The following is a 17,886-nucleotide window of genomic DNA, read 5'->3' as shown; positions in this document are numbered from 1 at the left end:
ATTTTATTCTATTCTTACTTAGCTATAGAATTACTGACATAATCCTGAGATTGAGAGCTGGAGTGAGAGACTTTTTCATTCCAGAAGAAGAAAAATATTCTTTTCCCTTGACTAGGTTTAATTTTAAAATATTCACAATCACAGCTCACATCTTTCTGCAGATTACTGTTCCTTAAAAAACATTCTCACCATGTCTTTGCCTTGTCAGACAAGATATTGGTAAATAGCTCTTCGTTGTCTCTCTCATCAAGTCCAATTTCTTCTACTTGATTTCAAGTTCTTCTTTAATCTTGCTCTGTTATTTACAACCCGTGATACCTCCTACTTTTTTCAACATCAGGAAGATGCTGCTATTTGGTCTTGTTTACTAATTATCTCCTCCCCACCTCCCTTTTACACCGGGGTCCCCATCACTGTGTTCCTTGGCTCAGTCTCCCGGGCTTTCCAGCTGCCCCAGCCTATCACAGAAGCATCCATCCTTGCTCTGCAATTAGTTTCTCCCTCAACACCCGTTTTACTACCACCTTCACTGTACCCCATTTATCCTTCAGAGCACCTGATCCACGCTATCTTTTAAGAAAAAAAAAAAAGAAACCAATTTGAATTAATTTGCACTTCAAGCATTCTAAAATATTTATAGAGTGTCTACCGAATGCCAGAAACAGCTAAATCCCAAAGGACATAAAGCAAAGATTTCCATTTGGCTTCTGCCCTCCAAGAGCCCTTGATCTAGTGGGAGACACACACACACACACACATAATCTGACAGAACACAATAGGGGAATCACAGCACCAGCAGCAGAAGCAAAGCACAGAAGAGAGAAGTCTACCTCCTGAGTGTCAGTGAAGGCTTGGAGGAAACAACTATGAGTTGTGTATTGAAGACGGGGATTTCCCTCGTGTAGAAAAGTGAGAGAGAATGTGAGAACGGAGAGCAATGCTGTGGAAGCGTAGAAGGTGATTCTATTGCTCTGATCCAGAAATAGAGAGTAATTAATTCATTCTTCAAGCATCAGGGCCAGACCTTGGTTCTGTAAACTCTATTCCCACCACATCCTTTTTTTTTCTGGTCAGAATTGCCAGTAGCTCTTTATTGCCTCTTCCATTACACTCAGCTTCTCCTAGTGGACTCTCCAGATTTCCTGCAATTCATCCCTGCCTTTTATATACACTTTAATTTACAATATTACTTGTTCCTTTTATATACGCTTTTGTATACACTTTAATAAACAGTATTACTTGCTCCTTTGCAAATCTGAAGGATGGCATTCTTTTGTGTTTGCTGGTTTTGTTTTTCAGGTAGATCAGAAGAGGTTTAATTGCTCCGTGTCTGCTGGCCCTGCACCACAACTAAGCTAACAGATATTCCTTTATGAGAAGCAGAGCCATCGAAATAGCAGCAGGAGCCCATGCATTAACTCCTGTCTATTTCTCAGGTCAAGCTAAGCACGTGTGTTTGTAAAGTCAGATTCCTGTGGGTTCTGTTAAGTTGGGTTCCGGTGAATACACTTGGAGCTCAGCGTGCAAGGGGTGATGATCTAAGTGGAAACAAGGAATTACAATAACATATGACCAGCAGATCCCCTGCCCAGTAGATTCCTAAAACACTCGTGCAAATGTCAGAGCTGAAGAAAGCTGTGGGTCTCTTTCATTTAGAAAGAGAACATTTTAGCTACATATTCTGTCTGGTTTTCAATCTTAACAGTGCTTATCTCTAGCTAACTGACAGAGGGACACCAGGTTAAATTTAGAACTTTCTCTTGTATTTTACTATAGGTCTAACCATCTGTGTAATAAGTGTCTGCAAATTCATGTCACTTTAAAAAAGTATGTGTGAGTTGTTTACCTCCTTTCTGTGAATTGTGAAATATTTTAGAGATGTGATTTATATGAACACAGTTCTGCATATGTAGCTTAATTTTCTCTATTTGTTTTTCTCGAGTTAGCTGTCCAGTCATTCATTTTATTTAATTTTGGTTCCATAGTGAAATGGTGAGACTTGAACAGTGTGTGTTTGCCTTCTGCTAAACTAGAACCAACATTACTTAAAACAAATGTGCCTGTTGTTTCTTCCTGTGAGCATCTTTAAGATCTATGATTAATCATTCATTAAAAATATACTGTGCATTCTTAAGTTATATATAAAACTACAAATATATGTAATTAAGGTCTATGAATTTCAAAAGGGAAACAAAGATAACCTTCAGTAGTGGAAACCTGGGATATCTGAAATAATGAAATACACGTTGCAGGTTATTTCTTATGGAGCTTTGCTTGTTATTCATGGAGGTTTAGAAGAGACACCTCACTTGTTACTGTGCCCAAATCATCAAATGCCAGCAATTTGAGAATTGCTACTACTGTTACATACCTAAGGGATTTCTAGTGCTGTCACAGACCCATCGAACACTAGACTAGATCTACTTATTGCTACTTACCAAACTTTGTGAGATAGATCCAATTAAATTAGATCAATTAATTACATTTATTTTAACCTCAAGGTCAATCAGAAGAGGTCTTTTATTGTTTAATAATAGATTTAATTACATTCAATCACTGAACTTGAAAAAAATACCCCCCTACAGCACTTAACTCTAATGAGGTTCACAGAAGCATCCTATTGAAATATTTTATTCTCTTGTTCGTATTCTTCAAGCTATGCTGAGATGCATTAGACAGAACAGTAGAGCAGCTGGGTAGGGGCTGTTGAAGGGCCACTGCCACAAAGTCAAGAGCATGCTTTTCCTTTCAGAGCAGATTGCAGGTTTGCCAGTCACCATGCACTGTCTTTTATCATTTGTTAATATCAGTAGTTACAATCTTTTGAATTTAGGAATTTGATCACCTCTTTGATCCTCTCAGAAGCTTCTCTCAAAATTGATATTGAGTTTTCACTGTAGCTAACAACATAAAACAAAGGGTAACAGTAGAAGATAAAAATACTTTAGCAAAAACTTGTTACTGATGATCACTGAAAGTATTAAAATCTAATTTTTACTTAGTGATAGAACTTGTATATCTTTCATAATGGCTTTATACTTTTGGAGAAAAACGAGTGCTGGTAGAATAGTGTATTTTTGTACCACTTATAAATCCAGTACTTTAAGAGATCATTTGACTGTGCGTCAGTGTTTTGGGCTATGTAATAGTCACTGTGTGAACTTCGGAAGGGCATTGCTTGTTGAAGAGTCAGGGACAGCCAAGACTTCAAGATTATCTTTCAATTTCAGTTCAGCCTACCCTGAGCCTCAGCATAACTAGTGATAGCATGTCACCTGGTATCTGCCTAGTCTCATGTTTTGAAACATGTTTGGATATTTGTTCAGAGTTTGTAGAGCTTACGATGGTGATGCTGGAACAAAGGGAGTGTTTAGTTTTCTTTATTTCAGGTGCAAGTTGGTCTGATCTAAGTCAGTGTCATTGATAAACAATCAGATAACCAGATTTATCACTTTTCCCATTTTCTCTGGACTCTATGTTTGCATCCTGCAGCATCTTAAACGCAGAGACTCTCCAAGTTGCCATATTATACTAAATGTAAGAAATATTTGTCAGGGTCTCATGACAAAGTATTACCTTTCCCATGCAAATATTCTTGTTGGTACCATGTAGTTGTAGATTCAAAAGAGAACAAAAGAGGTTTTAATTAAAATATTTGACAGTTTGGCTCTTGGAAGACATAGTCTTAACTTGTTATTCTGTAATAATTAGAGTGGAATTAAGTCTGTGTGCAGAAGGAGGGGACGCAAAGGATAATAATTTCTTCATATTCTGATTGGCTCCCTGAAATATTTCAATAAAACCTTTACTCTAAACAACTCCTTTCATGATATTGTGTAAGAAAATAAAGAATGAGTAAGGGACATAAAGCAATCCGCCAATGATTGGAGACAGGATTTTCTTTACATTGTCTAATAGACTCGTTTATTATTGTAAGCTGGTAAAAAGAGACTTATGCTTCGTGTTGAAGAAAGAGTTATTTGTGCTTGATACATTGAAGACACTGTTCAAAAGCATTTTGTCCTTATAAAAGGATGACCCCTGTAGTAATTCTTAGGCAAGGAGGGACAAATTCAACCAACAAAAAGCACATCTCGCCCCGAGTTCCCCATGATTTCTCCACATATAGCAAAAAAATACACATCAGTAATTTATTTGAACATGCACATTAGTGAGTAGCACAGTTCCAGGCTACTCAGGAAACAAAAGGGAGAATATCAGCATTACCTAAATAAAAAAGAGAGGTGACTTACACCATTTTAATTGTCTTAAAAACACGGATAAGAGGAGCAATTAAAATAGCGTCCTAAATAGTACTAGCTAATGTAGATTACATAAGTATACAATATGATTCAACTCAGAGTGCTCTGACAAGCATAAACCACCAGTCCTAGTAAACAAGGCCCAGATCAACTGCCGAGAAAATGTTAGATTCAGATGTAATAAAAGTTACTTTTATTTCAGTCCTGAATGCAAAACACAGGTCATGTGTGAAGACAGCATTCTAAAAAAGGTGGCTCTGTTTAAGCAAGGAGGCCGTTTCCTTTTGTATTTTTATTACGTTTGAATTCTCTTTCTGACGTTTGCTTTCTCTACCCTTCCTCCCCTGAGCACTAATTTATCAAAAAAAAAAAAAAAAGAAAAGAAAAGAAAAAGGATTTCAAGGTGCAAGTTGTACATTCTTATCGTTATACCATTTCATCTCTTTCTGGAAGACAGTATTACAATCAGCATTACAAGGTTAATTATTTTTCTCTGAATATCTGTTTCACATACATGTATTTCAAAATCATAATGTTGATTGGGAAAAGAAACCTACCAATGAGAGAGTGATGCGTCATGCCCTTCCTATTGTGCTGTGTGTCTTTCCCATCCCTTCTCCCTTTCCCTGTAAAGAGCTGTAAAAAATTTAAGGCAGATGAGGTATATTGCTGAAGGAAAAAGTTATTTTTGAAAAAAAACTCAAAAAAACTTTTATTCTGCCCTTCTACTCAAGAAAGACTACTCAACTATAAATCTAGTGCTAGAAAAAAGCAGGAAAGACACCGTTTGCATGTACCCTACTATGTTTTCTATTTCTAGAATGGCTTTTTGTTAATTTAATTTTAATAGAAAAAATAAGCACCTTAAGCTATGAACAAGAAAAGAACTTCATTATTAGTGAGTCTAGAATCCAAACGGAATTAAGAACACTCACTCAAACTCTTTCACTCATTCTCACAAAGGCCAATGCTACTGATTAGAATTGTAAAGTGCTGTACTTAGTATAAACACTTGTATACACTGCAGACACTGAAAAATAACCCTCAAGCACATTGTGTTATAGTTCCAAAAATATATTTACAGTCTATTACAAAGATTACAAATGGAAGTGTCTAGGTGACTATATTATGCTAATTAAAATTATTTTACAGATTATTTCTCCTTAGGGACAAAAAACATTTTAGTGAAATTAAAATGATTTTTCTAGTCAATCAAAAAAAATAAATTAAAATATCAAACAACACTGTACAGTGATTTAAAAGAAAGAAAAAGGGGTGGGGAGGGGTTGGGATGCAATCCTTTTGAGTTTTTCTATAGCCGTCTTTGGTCCTAAATGTGGGAAAACACATTATGTAGCACTGAAAATACCTGTTCTTTTGTGATGCTCTGCAAGTAAAATAGAAAAATATAGTGCATTTTCAATGTATTCAGAGCCCACTACAGAGAAATGTGTGTACAAAACAAGACAGTATAAATAAAATTTACAAGTTTTACAAAGGAACATTTACAGGTTTTGTTTCTGTTATTTGATTGTTTGTTTGTGGGTGCCCACATTATCAAACAAGACCAATTAGGACCGATCCCTGGGATCTTTCTCTATTAAAATCATTATAAACAGCCCAATTCTCTTTGGAAATACAACAGTTCAATTCTGGGGTAGTTCATGATTTTCGTTACTTTTGAAAGCATTACTCACAATATGTATACATTCCTGAAATAGCTATAAAGACACATTTAATTATTGCTTATGAAATTCTAACACAGTCATCAAATAATATTGTTTAATAAAGCTTAAAGAAAAAGCCAGACCCTTCACCTCTTCCTTACATGGTAAAAAGCGTTCTTTCATTTAACAAGCTTCTCGCATCAGCGTTCACATATAAAAAGACTTTTTTTTTTTTTAAACTGCAGTGGTGATATTCTGTGCAGCAAATTTGTTTTTGAAAGGTGAAAATTGTGAACTGCCCCTTTTATCATGCTTCAGAGTTCTAATATAAAACTTAATTCTTCCCTTTCATGTTTGGACTGCATTAAACAGAATAGGATATAAAATATATGTCAACTATTTCTCGTAAATTTCCTAATGTCTCGATATTGAAAAAATCGTGATGTGCTCAGATTAAATTTTAGATAACACTGGCTAGTTCTTGCTTTCAGAGACTTGCCTTCACCAACATTCTTTAGATGAAGTGCCTCATCTTTTTTTTTTTATAATCAGAAACCTACAATTTGAGTTTTTATTAAGTTCTGTCTAGTAAAATCACTCTATAAACAATCTGTTAAAAGTGCCTTATAGTATTTATGGATTATTATTGCTTTTTTCATTGAAAAGATAGTGTGTTGTCAGATCTTTACAAAAAAATTTCTTTTTAAAAAATATCAGAGCGCTTGGCAACTTGCGTTTTCTTGACTACCTGCCAATTAGCAAACAATATCAAAACAGCACTGATTAAACACAATGAAATGGCACAAAAGGGATACCAATGTTCTGACAGAGATATATCTTCAATCATGCTATGCTTTTTTTTTTTAATTGGAGATTCTTTCAAAGGTACCCAGTGTAGTAATGTGTCATAGATTAACACTAAAAAGGTCCAAAGCTATAAACAACTTTCTAAAACAAAGTCCTCATGAAGAATAAACACAAACGATTTTAAAAAGGAATAGTCTGAAATCACGTATTTAAGGAAAATATTTCATTGATTTTAACAATAAGATCATGATTTTATTTGACAAATATATTCTTTCTTAAATTCTTTATGTACATTTTAAAAAGTCTATCAGATAAAAAGGAGGTTAGAGAGCTCAAGGTGTTTGGATGTTTTTCAGGTAGTACTTTGTTTATTGTCACTGCTGTTTTCCTGGCCACCAGTGGTGGATCCTAAATTCCCTTTTTATATATTCTGGTGGCACTTAGGAGTTCAAGTCTATAGGTGCTTCTTAAATCTTCTCTTCACTGTAGGAAGGACCCAGGATATCAACTGTCTGCTAGCAGCATTCTACGCATATACTGAAGGCCAGTACTGTTCTCTCGTGGTCCATAGTCTCCCTCATAAGGGAGAAACGCTCATCACACTTGAATGCCAGTTCCATGTAAGTGGAGCATTTGTGCTCTCATAGTCTGAATGCTGCTCATGATTTTCTTTTGATGGCCCACCAGTGTGATCCCTAAACTCATCACATCCCTGAAAAAGACAAATGCATTTTTTATTAGTCACCTTACAAAAATTGTATTTGGTACTAAACTGTCATCAACTCTTTAATTAATATGTTTATCTTAGGCACACAGATCTTATCTTGGTGTTCTTGGATATTAAGATCCTATTCCCACAGTGGGTCGGATTGGCAACCTGCGTCAACATTCTCCTTTGTAAAACCCTGCTGCTCAGGATCTCAATTTGTCATGATCAGTTATTTTTAAACGATCTGACCTTTTTTTTTTAACCGGGTGAGGTGACTTTATGTTTTGGCCGCTATGCGCGACTTGGGGGGTTTGCTCCCCGAGACCGGGGATCAAACCTGGGCCCTGGGCAGTGAAGGCACTGAGTCCTAACCACTGGACCACGATGGAATTCTTTGATTTGACATTTTATTTAAGAAATTATCAAAGCCTTAAAATTATTATTAACTTAAGGTACAGCTAGGAAACGTTACTGGAAATGTAGTATTCTTGAACTTAAGGAAAGTTTAAAATATCTCATTGTTTAAACAGGATATAGTATGAATGGAAACATTGCGTGGCTCTAGTAGATCAAGAATCATCAAGGATCATACAAAGTATTATACTGAGTTTAATTAACGTGTGGTAATCCTGAGCATACTATTGGTTGTATACTTCAGTTTAGTACAATCATTTGACCACATTTTGGAAAAAAAAAAATTCCTTAAAGTGTGCAATACCTATGTTTAATAGCCTAAATTTGCCATACGCCAGCTGTATCTGTGTGGGGGCTGTTACCCCTCCTATTAGCCACAAAGACTGAGCTTAGGTATTTACAAGTAGCTAACATATAGCCACAGTAGATACTGCGATATTTCAGAGCCGTGGTCTAATAAGACCTTGAGAAGCACAGTTTTTCAGGGGGGTAGATTACTTTGGAGAGACAGGTGTAATTACATCAGCTCTACCCATGTGGTGCCTTGGCAGAAAACCAAACGAGAGAGCACGCACATGCCGAAATTCATGTATATGCCATTTCCTGACATGCCAGGAAAGAGTATGTGATTGCTGGCTTTCTTCTCATCTGAAAAATGTGAAACACTTCTCCCAACAGTATTAGTGGGATGTAAATAGCATCCCACTAATAGAACCTTGATAACTGTTTCCCATTTTCAAACACACTGACTGAGAGGAACTGCATTGCCTGTAAGAGTTACGCTGCAGCCAAGGAAGCTGAGGTCCAGAGATACTAAATGTATTTCCTAAGACCACATAATCAGTTATAGAGCCGGAAAGAAATATTTAGTTCTTTTTACCTCCAGTTCAGAGCAATTTCAAAAACTGTTTTATCAGGTCATTTTTCAATTAAAAAAAAAATCAATCAATCACAAACCTTCCAAAACTTAAGTTAAATTCTTATTACGGTTAATTGAATTAGGCGTCCTTTGACCTCTTCAGAAAGTGCTCATACTGGATTTCATAATGCATTTTGGTATTGAAATTTCGAGATTTTTAATGTCTGATACAAACATGGTGAAAGAAATCCTCTTTTGCAATGGAGAAAGTTTCCCCAGTGACTGGGAATCTAAACAATACAGCAGGAGTTTGGGATTGATATGAATATACTGCTATATTTAAAATAGATAACCAACAAGGACCTACTGTATAGCACAGGGAACTCTGCTCAATACTCTGTAATAACCTAAATGTGAAAAGAATTTGAAAAAGAATAGTTATACATGTATAACTGAATTACTTTGCTGTACACCTGAAACTAACACAACATTGTTAATCAATTCTACTCCAATATAAAATAAAAATTAAAAAAGATAGATAATACAGCGGTTAATGAAAGAGGAAGTCTCACTGGGTGGTGTTCTGAACTCTGGCTATGGAGACAAATTAGCTACCACTTACGACTGAGTCAGTTTAGGGCAAATATCTAAATTCTCTGAGCCTTAGCCTTGTCGTATGTAAAACTACTGACTTAATAAAATTGTTGCCATGAAGGTTAAGAAAGATACTGTATGTTCAGAAGTCTGTTTAGCAAAATGCCTGGGACATAGTAGGCACTTATTAAAGAGACACTTTTCTCCCTGATTTTAGGGTTCATACCTCTTTAATATATGGAAGATGACCTAAAGTCTAACGTTTGGATTGCACCTGATACATTCTTCAATATAATTTTGCAGGTTTAAGCTTACTCGATAGTCATCCTGGCGACTGATTCAAGGGAGTTGTAGCCGGCTGCTGTGAAGTTATCTTTATATCTTTCCATCTTAATAGCTTGTAGCCATTCTCCAACTGAACAAAAGGCAGTGAAGTCAGGAGTGTTTTGATCCAAAAGAGGGCTTATTGGCCTGGGTGAGAATAATACAGAAAAGCAAATTTTTTCATGAGTTACGAAAGAAAGCATGCCTTATGCTTTCTTTCATAGAATACCATGCATACCATGAAGCATGCATGGGGAGGTTAGCTTCTTTTTAATGGGTATACCTCTTAAATCATGTATTGAATTACCTTGGAATTCAATTCATGGAATCATTTTACTATGTAACTCAAAGCAAAACAATCTAATAGATAATATGGATAGAGTAAAAAACTGGGGCAACAGCAATAAAAATCCATGTAATATTGATAATTTGAAAAAGTGAAATGCCACCTAATCACACAAATCCACTTGAGAAATTTTTCTAAAATGACAGCCAGTGATATTGATCATAAATTTTATTTAAGGCAATAACAATGAATAGATCTCTTTAAACACTGATTTAACTAAGGCAAGCCATCTGAAAAGAAAAAAAAAAAAACTTCTGTAAAGATAAGAAATTTAATATGGACTTTAATAATTTAACACAAATGTCAATTTGCCATCGGGGTGGGGCTGAGGAGATAAACGGTTCATATGAAGTTTGAATTTCTCCCAGATTTCATTTCTTTAGCTATTTCTTACCTACTACACGTTCCCAGGGGTGTCTTCAGACTATTTGGGTTTCGAATCATTTTGTCTAGAATTCCAACTATCTGTTCAAACTTTGGCCTTTCCGCACGTTCCTTCTGCCAACAATCCAGCATCAGCTGGTGCAGCCCAGCTGGGCAGTCCATGGGTGCTGGTAAGCGATAACCTTCTTCTATTGCTTTTATAACCTAATAGCCAAAAGGACATTAAAATATTACTGACTGAGATTCAATGATAATCAAATGAATTGCCCAGGAGGCAAAGTGATTTATCCAGATAAGAGTAAAGTACACTGCTATGCAAAAGACTTACTTATTTTTTCCAAAACATCCATTGATATTAAGCATGCTATTAAGGGGTGCATGAAGCGCAGGGTATGATGACATTTCCTAGTTAATTCAGCAATAGGGAGCAGCAATTAAGCTCACCCAGGGCGCAACAGATGGAAACTTTTTTAATGTCATCCCAGAGGTTTTCAAAAGGAAAGATGTTAACGGAACGATTTTATTGTATTGTATATAGCTGTGCATGAACATATCTTCCCATACATTTATGAATCCCTCAAGTTGTAAAAAGAAGGTCTGAGTTACCCAGAATTAGCCCCTACCACAAAGTTTCACTTTTTGAAGAGTTCAAATGATACTTTTCAACAAGATACCCAAATATGTGAATGTACTATGAGAGAAAATGTTACCAAGCACACTATTATTTTAAACAATATGAAGCTTATATACTTATGAAGTGTATAGTGTTACAAGATACAGTATTGTGCTAGAACCAATTTGTACTGTTCATAAAGGTGATTGGATCACTTCCCAACTCCAAGTCCCGTGACCTCACACAGGCAGACTGAAACCAGCCTTGGGGGATGGAGGGAGGAAAGGGTTATACCAGGAAATTGGGAAAGGTTACAAATCAGTTTCCCACTCAGAGTGCTGGCTGTTAAACTTTTATCAGCACATCACTGCCCATTTATATCTATTAACAGCAGAAGAGGCTATTTGTATCAAGCTTTGAATGTTAATGAAAACTAAGCCTCCATAAACATTTGTACAGGGCAATCAGAAAGTCCAAAAATTACTTATTTAGACTTGGGTTTTTTATTTATACGGAAAGCAAAAAAAGATTTTAAAATCAGACATTGTTACAAATCTGAGCAGCACAGGGAAAATAATAGGAAAGCAAAAAAACACAAATAAGAAGGACTTGTAAAACATCAAAATATTATTGAAGAGGGATTAACAAATCCTTTGATACTAACATAATAATAGTAGAAATGTAGGAAAAAATGGCTCTCTGGAAAAAAAAAGAGGTAACCCTGAGTTTTTGAAGAAAACAGGACTAAAGTAGGCAGACAAAAGCTGGCTTTAAGAAACGTCGATGAACTTAATATTTGTAGGGAAACATATCCTTAAGATGCTTGCTGACACTCAAGAATAGCACATTAAAATGTAAAAGGTTGTAGGATGGAAAAAATAAAGTAGCTAGCATCAACAATTTTTAGAGAAAATCCTCTGTATAAGAAAAACAGTGTCCACTTTTCTTTACGGAAAATTTATATATGCAAATTGATCAAGTTTAAAAGGTAAAGAGATAAACTTAAATAGAGTAATTTTTGAAAAATTTCATAAGTATAAAATCTTCAGCCCCAAATCTCCCCTGATCACTAGGCTGTAAGTCCATTAGTTTACTAGATATCTTCCTCTGGATTTTCCATAGGAACTTCATACTTTATTTAAAATTGAATTTTTTTACCTTTCCCCAAAGCTCTTACTCTTTCAATTAATGACACTTCCAGTCATCCCATCCAGAGAGCTGAAATGAGAACAATCTAGACTCTCTTACATGCACAGGCAATTAGTCACCACTTTCTGATGATACTACTTCCTAAATACAATATACTGAAAAGGTAGAAGTATTTTTTCCTATATGTATATGGATGTCTCTATCTCTGTGTGTGTGTGTGTGTGTGTGTGTGTGTATACACATACACAGTGCTGTAATTGGAAATGGCTTTACTCTGAAAATTAGGTTAGTGGGTTGGTGAAAATTATTTATTTTTGCTTATGTACTTTTGTTTTAAAGCTTATTTACCCTAAAGTTTATTATTAATTTTGAATACAACAATTTTTTAAATGTTACCTTTATATTTGTTTTATTAAATTGGTATGGGGTGGGGGGAAGTGTGGTAGAAAATACCATGAACATAATAGATTAAAATACAACACATAAATGTATATTTATTTTTGCAGTAATGGAGCCATTATCCCATAGTTATGTAGTTATGTCTTTACCAAGTCTCACACTATGGGATCTTTCCTTCAGTACTTTATTTTGAATAACAGCTATGGAGAAAACACCTTAGTGTTAAGTGACTTTAATCAGTGTTGGTATTGAATACTAGTGAAAGTCGTATGAGAGAAGTTTTAAAATTTTCCTGTTTATGACTCTGTAACTACAAATGTTGGATATCATTGTAAACATTCCTCTATAATATCCCTTTAAAAAGCACACAAGAAAATATACACAAATGGGACCTCTGTAAAGATCACCAACATTTAACTACAGGAGGAATTAAATTAAAAAAAACTTTTAAATGCAAAGAATTTCATGTGGCTTTGTATAACACTCCAGGGACAGCGCTATTTTAGGATTCAAAAGTGCTCTATGTTAAACAAGTTAGATAAAACTAAAAATAATGTGCTTTGGAAAGCTGGATTAAGTTATTTAAACAGTGGCTCAAGTTGTGAATAAGTAAATTAATAACTGGTAAAACTTTATATATTCAAAATGACCAAAGAGTAAACATTTTTTTTTTATGGGGAAAAGAGTGGCTTTCCTCTATTTTGAGGTTGCTTGTATCTGAACATATGCAGTATTTTTCTGAATAGATGGGACTCCATTCCCATGCTCATAAGATTGGGGCAATGCTTATTATTTTCTACCACCTCCTATTTCCCCACTTGTAGCTTTTTCTCAGAAGTTCTGAAAGGAACAATGCAGGTAGAGAAATCTTTCCTTTTTTATTTCCCTCTAAATAATCTTTTAAACGTACATCTAAACCTTATCATGATCCTGTTGACAAAATACCCTTCAACAGCTCTCCAATTAGAATTCTTTGGCTTTGAGCACAGTATATTCTTAAATCTTTGTGCCAAGAATAAAGTAACATGAAATAACTCTTACAGGAATGAAAGAGTTAGTAAACTTCTGTAGTTAATCTATTGCACTACAGAAATTTGACGATTCCTAGTATTAGAACAGAGAACATTTATCAATACAAAATGAAACTTCTAGCTCTCAAAAGCACAGTGGTTTACAAATTTTTAAAGGAGCAGCAGCAAAGTATAACATTTAAAATAAGAAATGCTCTGGACTGGGAATGGACTTTGGGACTCCAAAGTTGCCATTAACAATCATGCTCCTACCTACAGGGGCACCAGAGATACGTTCTGGGAACCTTGGTCTCTACAGAGCATAGTTTGGCATAATTCAAGGCAAGCCTGTTGAGGATAAACCCGCCCTCAAGGGATGATTCAGCCAGGAACTGAGACTTGAGGTTCCGCAGGTTTTATCTGGTTAGCCTGCCAGAGAAACAAGTTATCTTTTAACGATACAATAATCATAGTAAATATTTATTGAATACTTACTATACGATTAGCATTGTTTTAATTATCTCATTTAATCTTTACAAAAACCTTATTAGGCAAGTATTATTATATTGATTCTAGAGACAAAGAATCGGAGGTGCTGAGAAGTTAAGCACCGGGAAAACATCACATAGCTGTCAGTAGAAGAGATGGAATTTGATGGAGGCTGTCTGACCAGAGCCCATGCTGTTGAGAGTTGCATTATATTTCCAACTGGGAAAACAAAAAGTGTGCTGCGCAAATAGTTACACGTTCTCAGAAACAACAAAACACACAGTAAGATGACTGATCCTACACTTCTTAAAGCGTTACGTAATTATCCATGGAATTCATTTAAAACGTCTTTTTGTGCAATTACTAGAAACCCCTTGGATTTGCCTGTTGAGATCTAGCCTTAGCAATATAATAAAAGTCAAAGAAAAAAGGGAAAATATTCATAGCAATTTCTAATTCTAGATCATTCCCAGAGGAATAGGAAGTGACTAGGGTAAATGACATTTTAAAAGAACACTGGGATCCAACGGGGGACACTTCTTAGACTGCAAAGAAATACTTGGAAAACACACATTTTCTTGCCGAGATGTATTTCAGTATTACTACAGTATGACACTAGATTAGAGAAAAAGGAGCACAGACAGACCCCATGATAATGGGCCTGTAATAACTCAAAATGGGAGATAACACGATTGGCTTCTGTTCTCCACTTATGCCCATTTTCATCTCATTAACCTCACAATAACATGACCCACATTTTATGCAATTAAATATTTTGGACCTCACATACAGAATTACAGCAAAGTTTTACCAAAAAATCCACAATTTTTTATATCTTAATATAAAAAAAGTAATAAATCAGTGGTGACTTTTAAAATGAAAAGTTGAGGGCTCACAGCTTAGCTGAGAATAAACTTAGTTACAAGCATATTATATTTTCAAAGCTCTTAAATGTCTTTTCATGGACCACTTTAAAGAATTATCTTTATGTCTCCTATCTTTATGGATGCTTAATTTTTTACCATCCTTGTGACTACCTACCAGTAAATTGGATGATTTATTGGCCTACCTTAAAGTAAGAAGAAATGACTTTGTTGAGTACTATAAACAGGAAAAAAAGTAATCCATATAATGAAGAATTTTAAAATTTCATAATTTGACTATGAAAATTATATTTGGACTAATTAAGACATAAATTCAATTAAAAGACAGCTGCTGTGAACACCAAATATAAGTATTTCCAATTTGTGTATTATATATTATATTTGACTGCATTTATACATATAAGTTCTGTCTTTGAAAGGTCATTAATGGAAAGGGCTAAACACCTACAGATTTTAAAGAGGAATGAAAGTTGGAAATTTATTGGGAAAGCCTACCCTCTTGGTTTTAACTGCAAATACCTAGATTCTAACTGCTTCCATTGCAGTTAAAACTCAGGAAATTTATGGGCACATGAAAAACAATGAGCAGTAATCCTGTGATAAACCTATTTGGGTGTGGGTAAGTTCATACATATGCATATTATCTTTTCCCAAGATTTTCTTGCTTATTCCCTGCTTTAGAGTGCAACTAAAGCCTCTTGGCACTATCTACTTCATTGATTTTACAATACAGTCAGCCCTCCATATCCTGGGAGGATTCTACATCTTCAGATTGGGCAGCCATGGATGAAAACATTTCAAAAGAAAAAGGAAAACCAGAAAATTCCAAAAAGCAAAACTTGAATTTGCCACACACCAGTAATTATTTGCACTGCATTTACATTGTATTCACATCTATTTACATAGTATTTATATTGTATTAGGTATCATAAGTAATCTAGAGATAATTTAAAGTATACAGGAGGATGGGCACAAGTTTAGTGCACATACAATGTCATTTTATATTTTATATATCCTCAGATTTTGGTATCTGCCAAAGTCCTGGAACCAATGTCCCATGGATACTAAGGGACTAGTGTACCTCTTTTTTATTTCTTCAGAGTGATCACAGAAACCTCACTTTATTTAGCTTTCAGCCTAGAATTCTGTGGAGTTCCTGACAAATATTAACTATCAACTTAGATCTTGTTCTCATGGTGACTTAAGAAAAGTCTCTTGTAATCCAAGGTATTGAAATTTGAGGGCTTTCTAAAATCCTTAACAAATTTCTAGCAACTAAATTTAAACAATATAAAGTGAGTTGATTCAATCAAGGGTGATTCTCTCAATCAATCTAGACTGATTTTTAAAACATTAATGTCTCTGAAGATCTGATGAAAGCAACATTCCCAGAAAAATAACATATATTCACATATACAGAGGATTTCCATATGCATCAGGGAGTTGGCAGGTCACTTAAGTCTCTCCAAGGTCTCCTACCCAGAGACTCCAAGAAAAAAGCTTTTCTCTAGAGAATATTTTTGCTAGAATGGAATTCATTATTTTAAATTATCCAGTTTTTTCCACCATTTGTATATTGAAGATTAAACATATAATTGCTCAAATACCAGTTTAACATAAGTATAAAATAATGACTATTATGCTTTAAGAAGAATATTAATATCAATTTCACTATAAAAACTGAACTGCATAGGTAATTTCTTGTGTTTGAATTTAATAATTTAATAATTCAGACCTTTGTGATTAAAAAAAAGAAGAAAGATGGTGCTAAAATGTTCTAGGTCAGAAGTAAACTTCATTGTGCCTATAAAAATTTCATTTGATCGGTAAAAATATTTATTAATGCTTGATAGACTAAAATATACATTTATGATATTTAATTTTCAAGAAAAACAATAGGGAATACTAAAAACTAAATTGAAGATATTTTTTTTTTCTTCTTAACCATTTCTATTATTTATTTTTAGAAGTTAAGCGAACTTTGAATTTAAGTCATCTTATATTCCTGTCATTCCCTTTATGTTTGAATCTAGTACAGAAGGAAGGTGTCAAAAGAAATGAAACTCTACCGAATGTCTAGGGAAATGTAAATATTTCTCTTTCTCTGCCCCAAGGATTTGTTTGCCCACATTTTGACAGTCCATGAAATCTTTGACACTGAGACCTGTCAAATATTAACAACTTTGCCTCTGCCAAATGGACTCATCATTCAGACTTTTATCTTTGAAAAACCAAAACCAAAACCAAAAAAAAAAAAACCCCAAATAAAAAAATTTTATGTAATTATTCAATTCGAAATAGCAAAAGATTTCACTGATTTCAAAGCTCCCCCTCTTTAGGCTGTGAATTTTTCAGCCAATGCAAACATTTATTAAAAAATGTATTGAAAATTACCTTACCAACAAGCAGTCTCATTTTAGTTGTCTAAAAATAGCTATTTATAAGTTTTAAGAACCATAGGAACTTGATGTGGAAAATTCTAAAATAAAAAAGAGATACTAATTTTATATAACAATGATCATGATCTGTTTTCGAAAAATAACTCAACTTTACTGTTAGTCAGTGTCTATTGCTGTCCATGTTTATAGTACCTTGAGAATTGACTACTCCAAACCGGTTTGCTTGTCACATCCTTCTTTTCAATGGTAACATAGAATTTCTTCAAGCACCACTTATTTTTTTACTCTGTTCTTCAAGAGCATGCATTTTTACCATTTCCCAATTCCTTCAAAAAAAGCTTTCATCAATTTGCCCCAACCTAACCTTCATTTCAAATCACTAACGACGTATGCATCTCCCTTATAGGAGATGCATAAGAGTCTATTTGGTTGGTCCCCATACACTTCACTAAGCCTTTATTTCTGGACTTTCCAAAGGGCTCCCTCGGCGAATTCTCTAATCAACTATGAACCAAGGTCTTCTCCATATTTCTAGTTCAAATCCAGGGTGCCTTCCTAGATTTTACATTTGCTCTAC

The 17,886-nt window shown here is 34.6% G+C and overlaps 1 protein-coding gene across 4 annotated transcripts in view; it reads right to left on the bottom strand.

Moving 5' to 3' along the window:
* Positions 1-3,925: 3,925 nt before the first annotated feature.
* EPHA7 (EPH receptor A7) overlaps positions 3,926-17,886 on the bottom strand; it is a 168,263-nt gene continuing 154,302 nt past the window's right edge. For all 4 annotated transcript variants that reach the window (XM_007195968.3, XM_007195969.3, XM_007195970.3 and 1 more), the window contains exons 15-17: positions 10,377-10,570; positions 9,628-9,783; positions 3,926-7,448 (exon numbers count right to left, since the gene is read on the bottom strand). In XM_007195968.3, the coding sequence (XP_007196030.1) occupies positions 7,334-7,448; positions 9,628-9,783; positions 10,377-10,570 (465 nt within the window). In that variant the 3' untranslated portion in view covers positions 3,926-7,333. The remainder of the gene's footprint in view (positions 7,449-9,627; positions 9,784-10,376; positions 10,571-17,886) is intronic.

Source organism: Balaenoptera acutorostrata, chromosome 14 (assembly GCF_949987535.1).
Source record: "Balaenoptera acutorostrata chromosome 14, mBalAcu1.1, whole genome shotgun sequence".
NCBI lineage: Eukaryota > Metazoa > Chordata > Mammalia > Artiodactyla > Balaenopteridae > Balaenoptera > Balaenoptera acutorostrata.
Note: the sequence above shows the minus strand (reverse complement) of the source record. Positions and strands in the feature narration are given on the sequence as shown.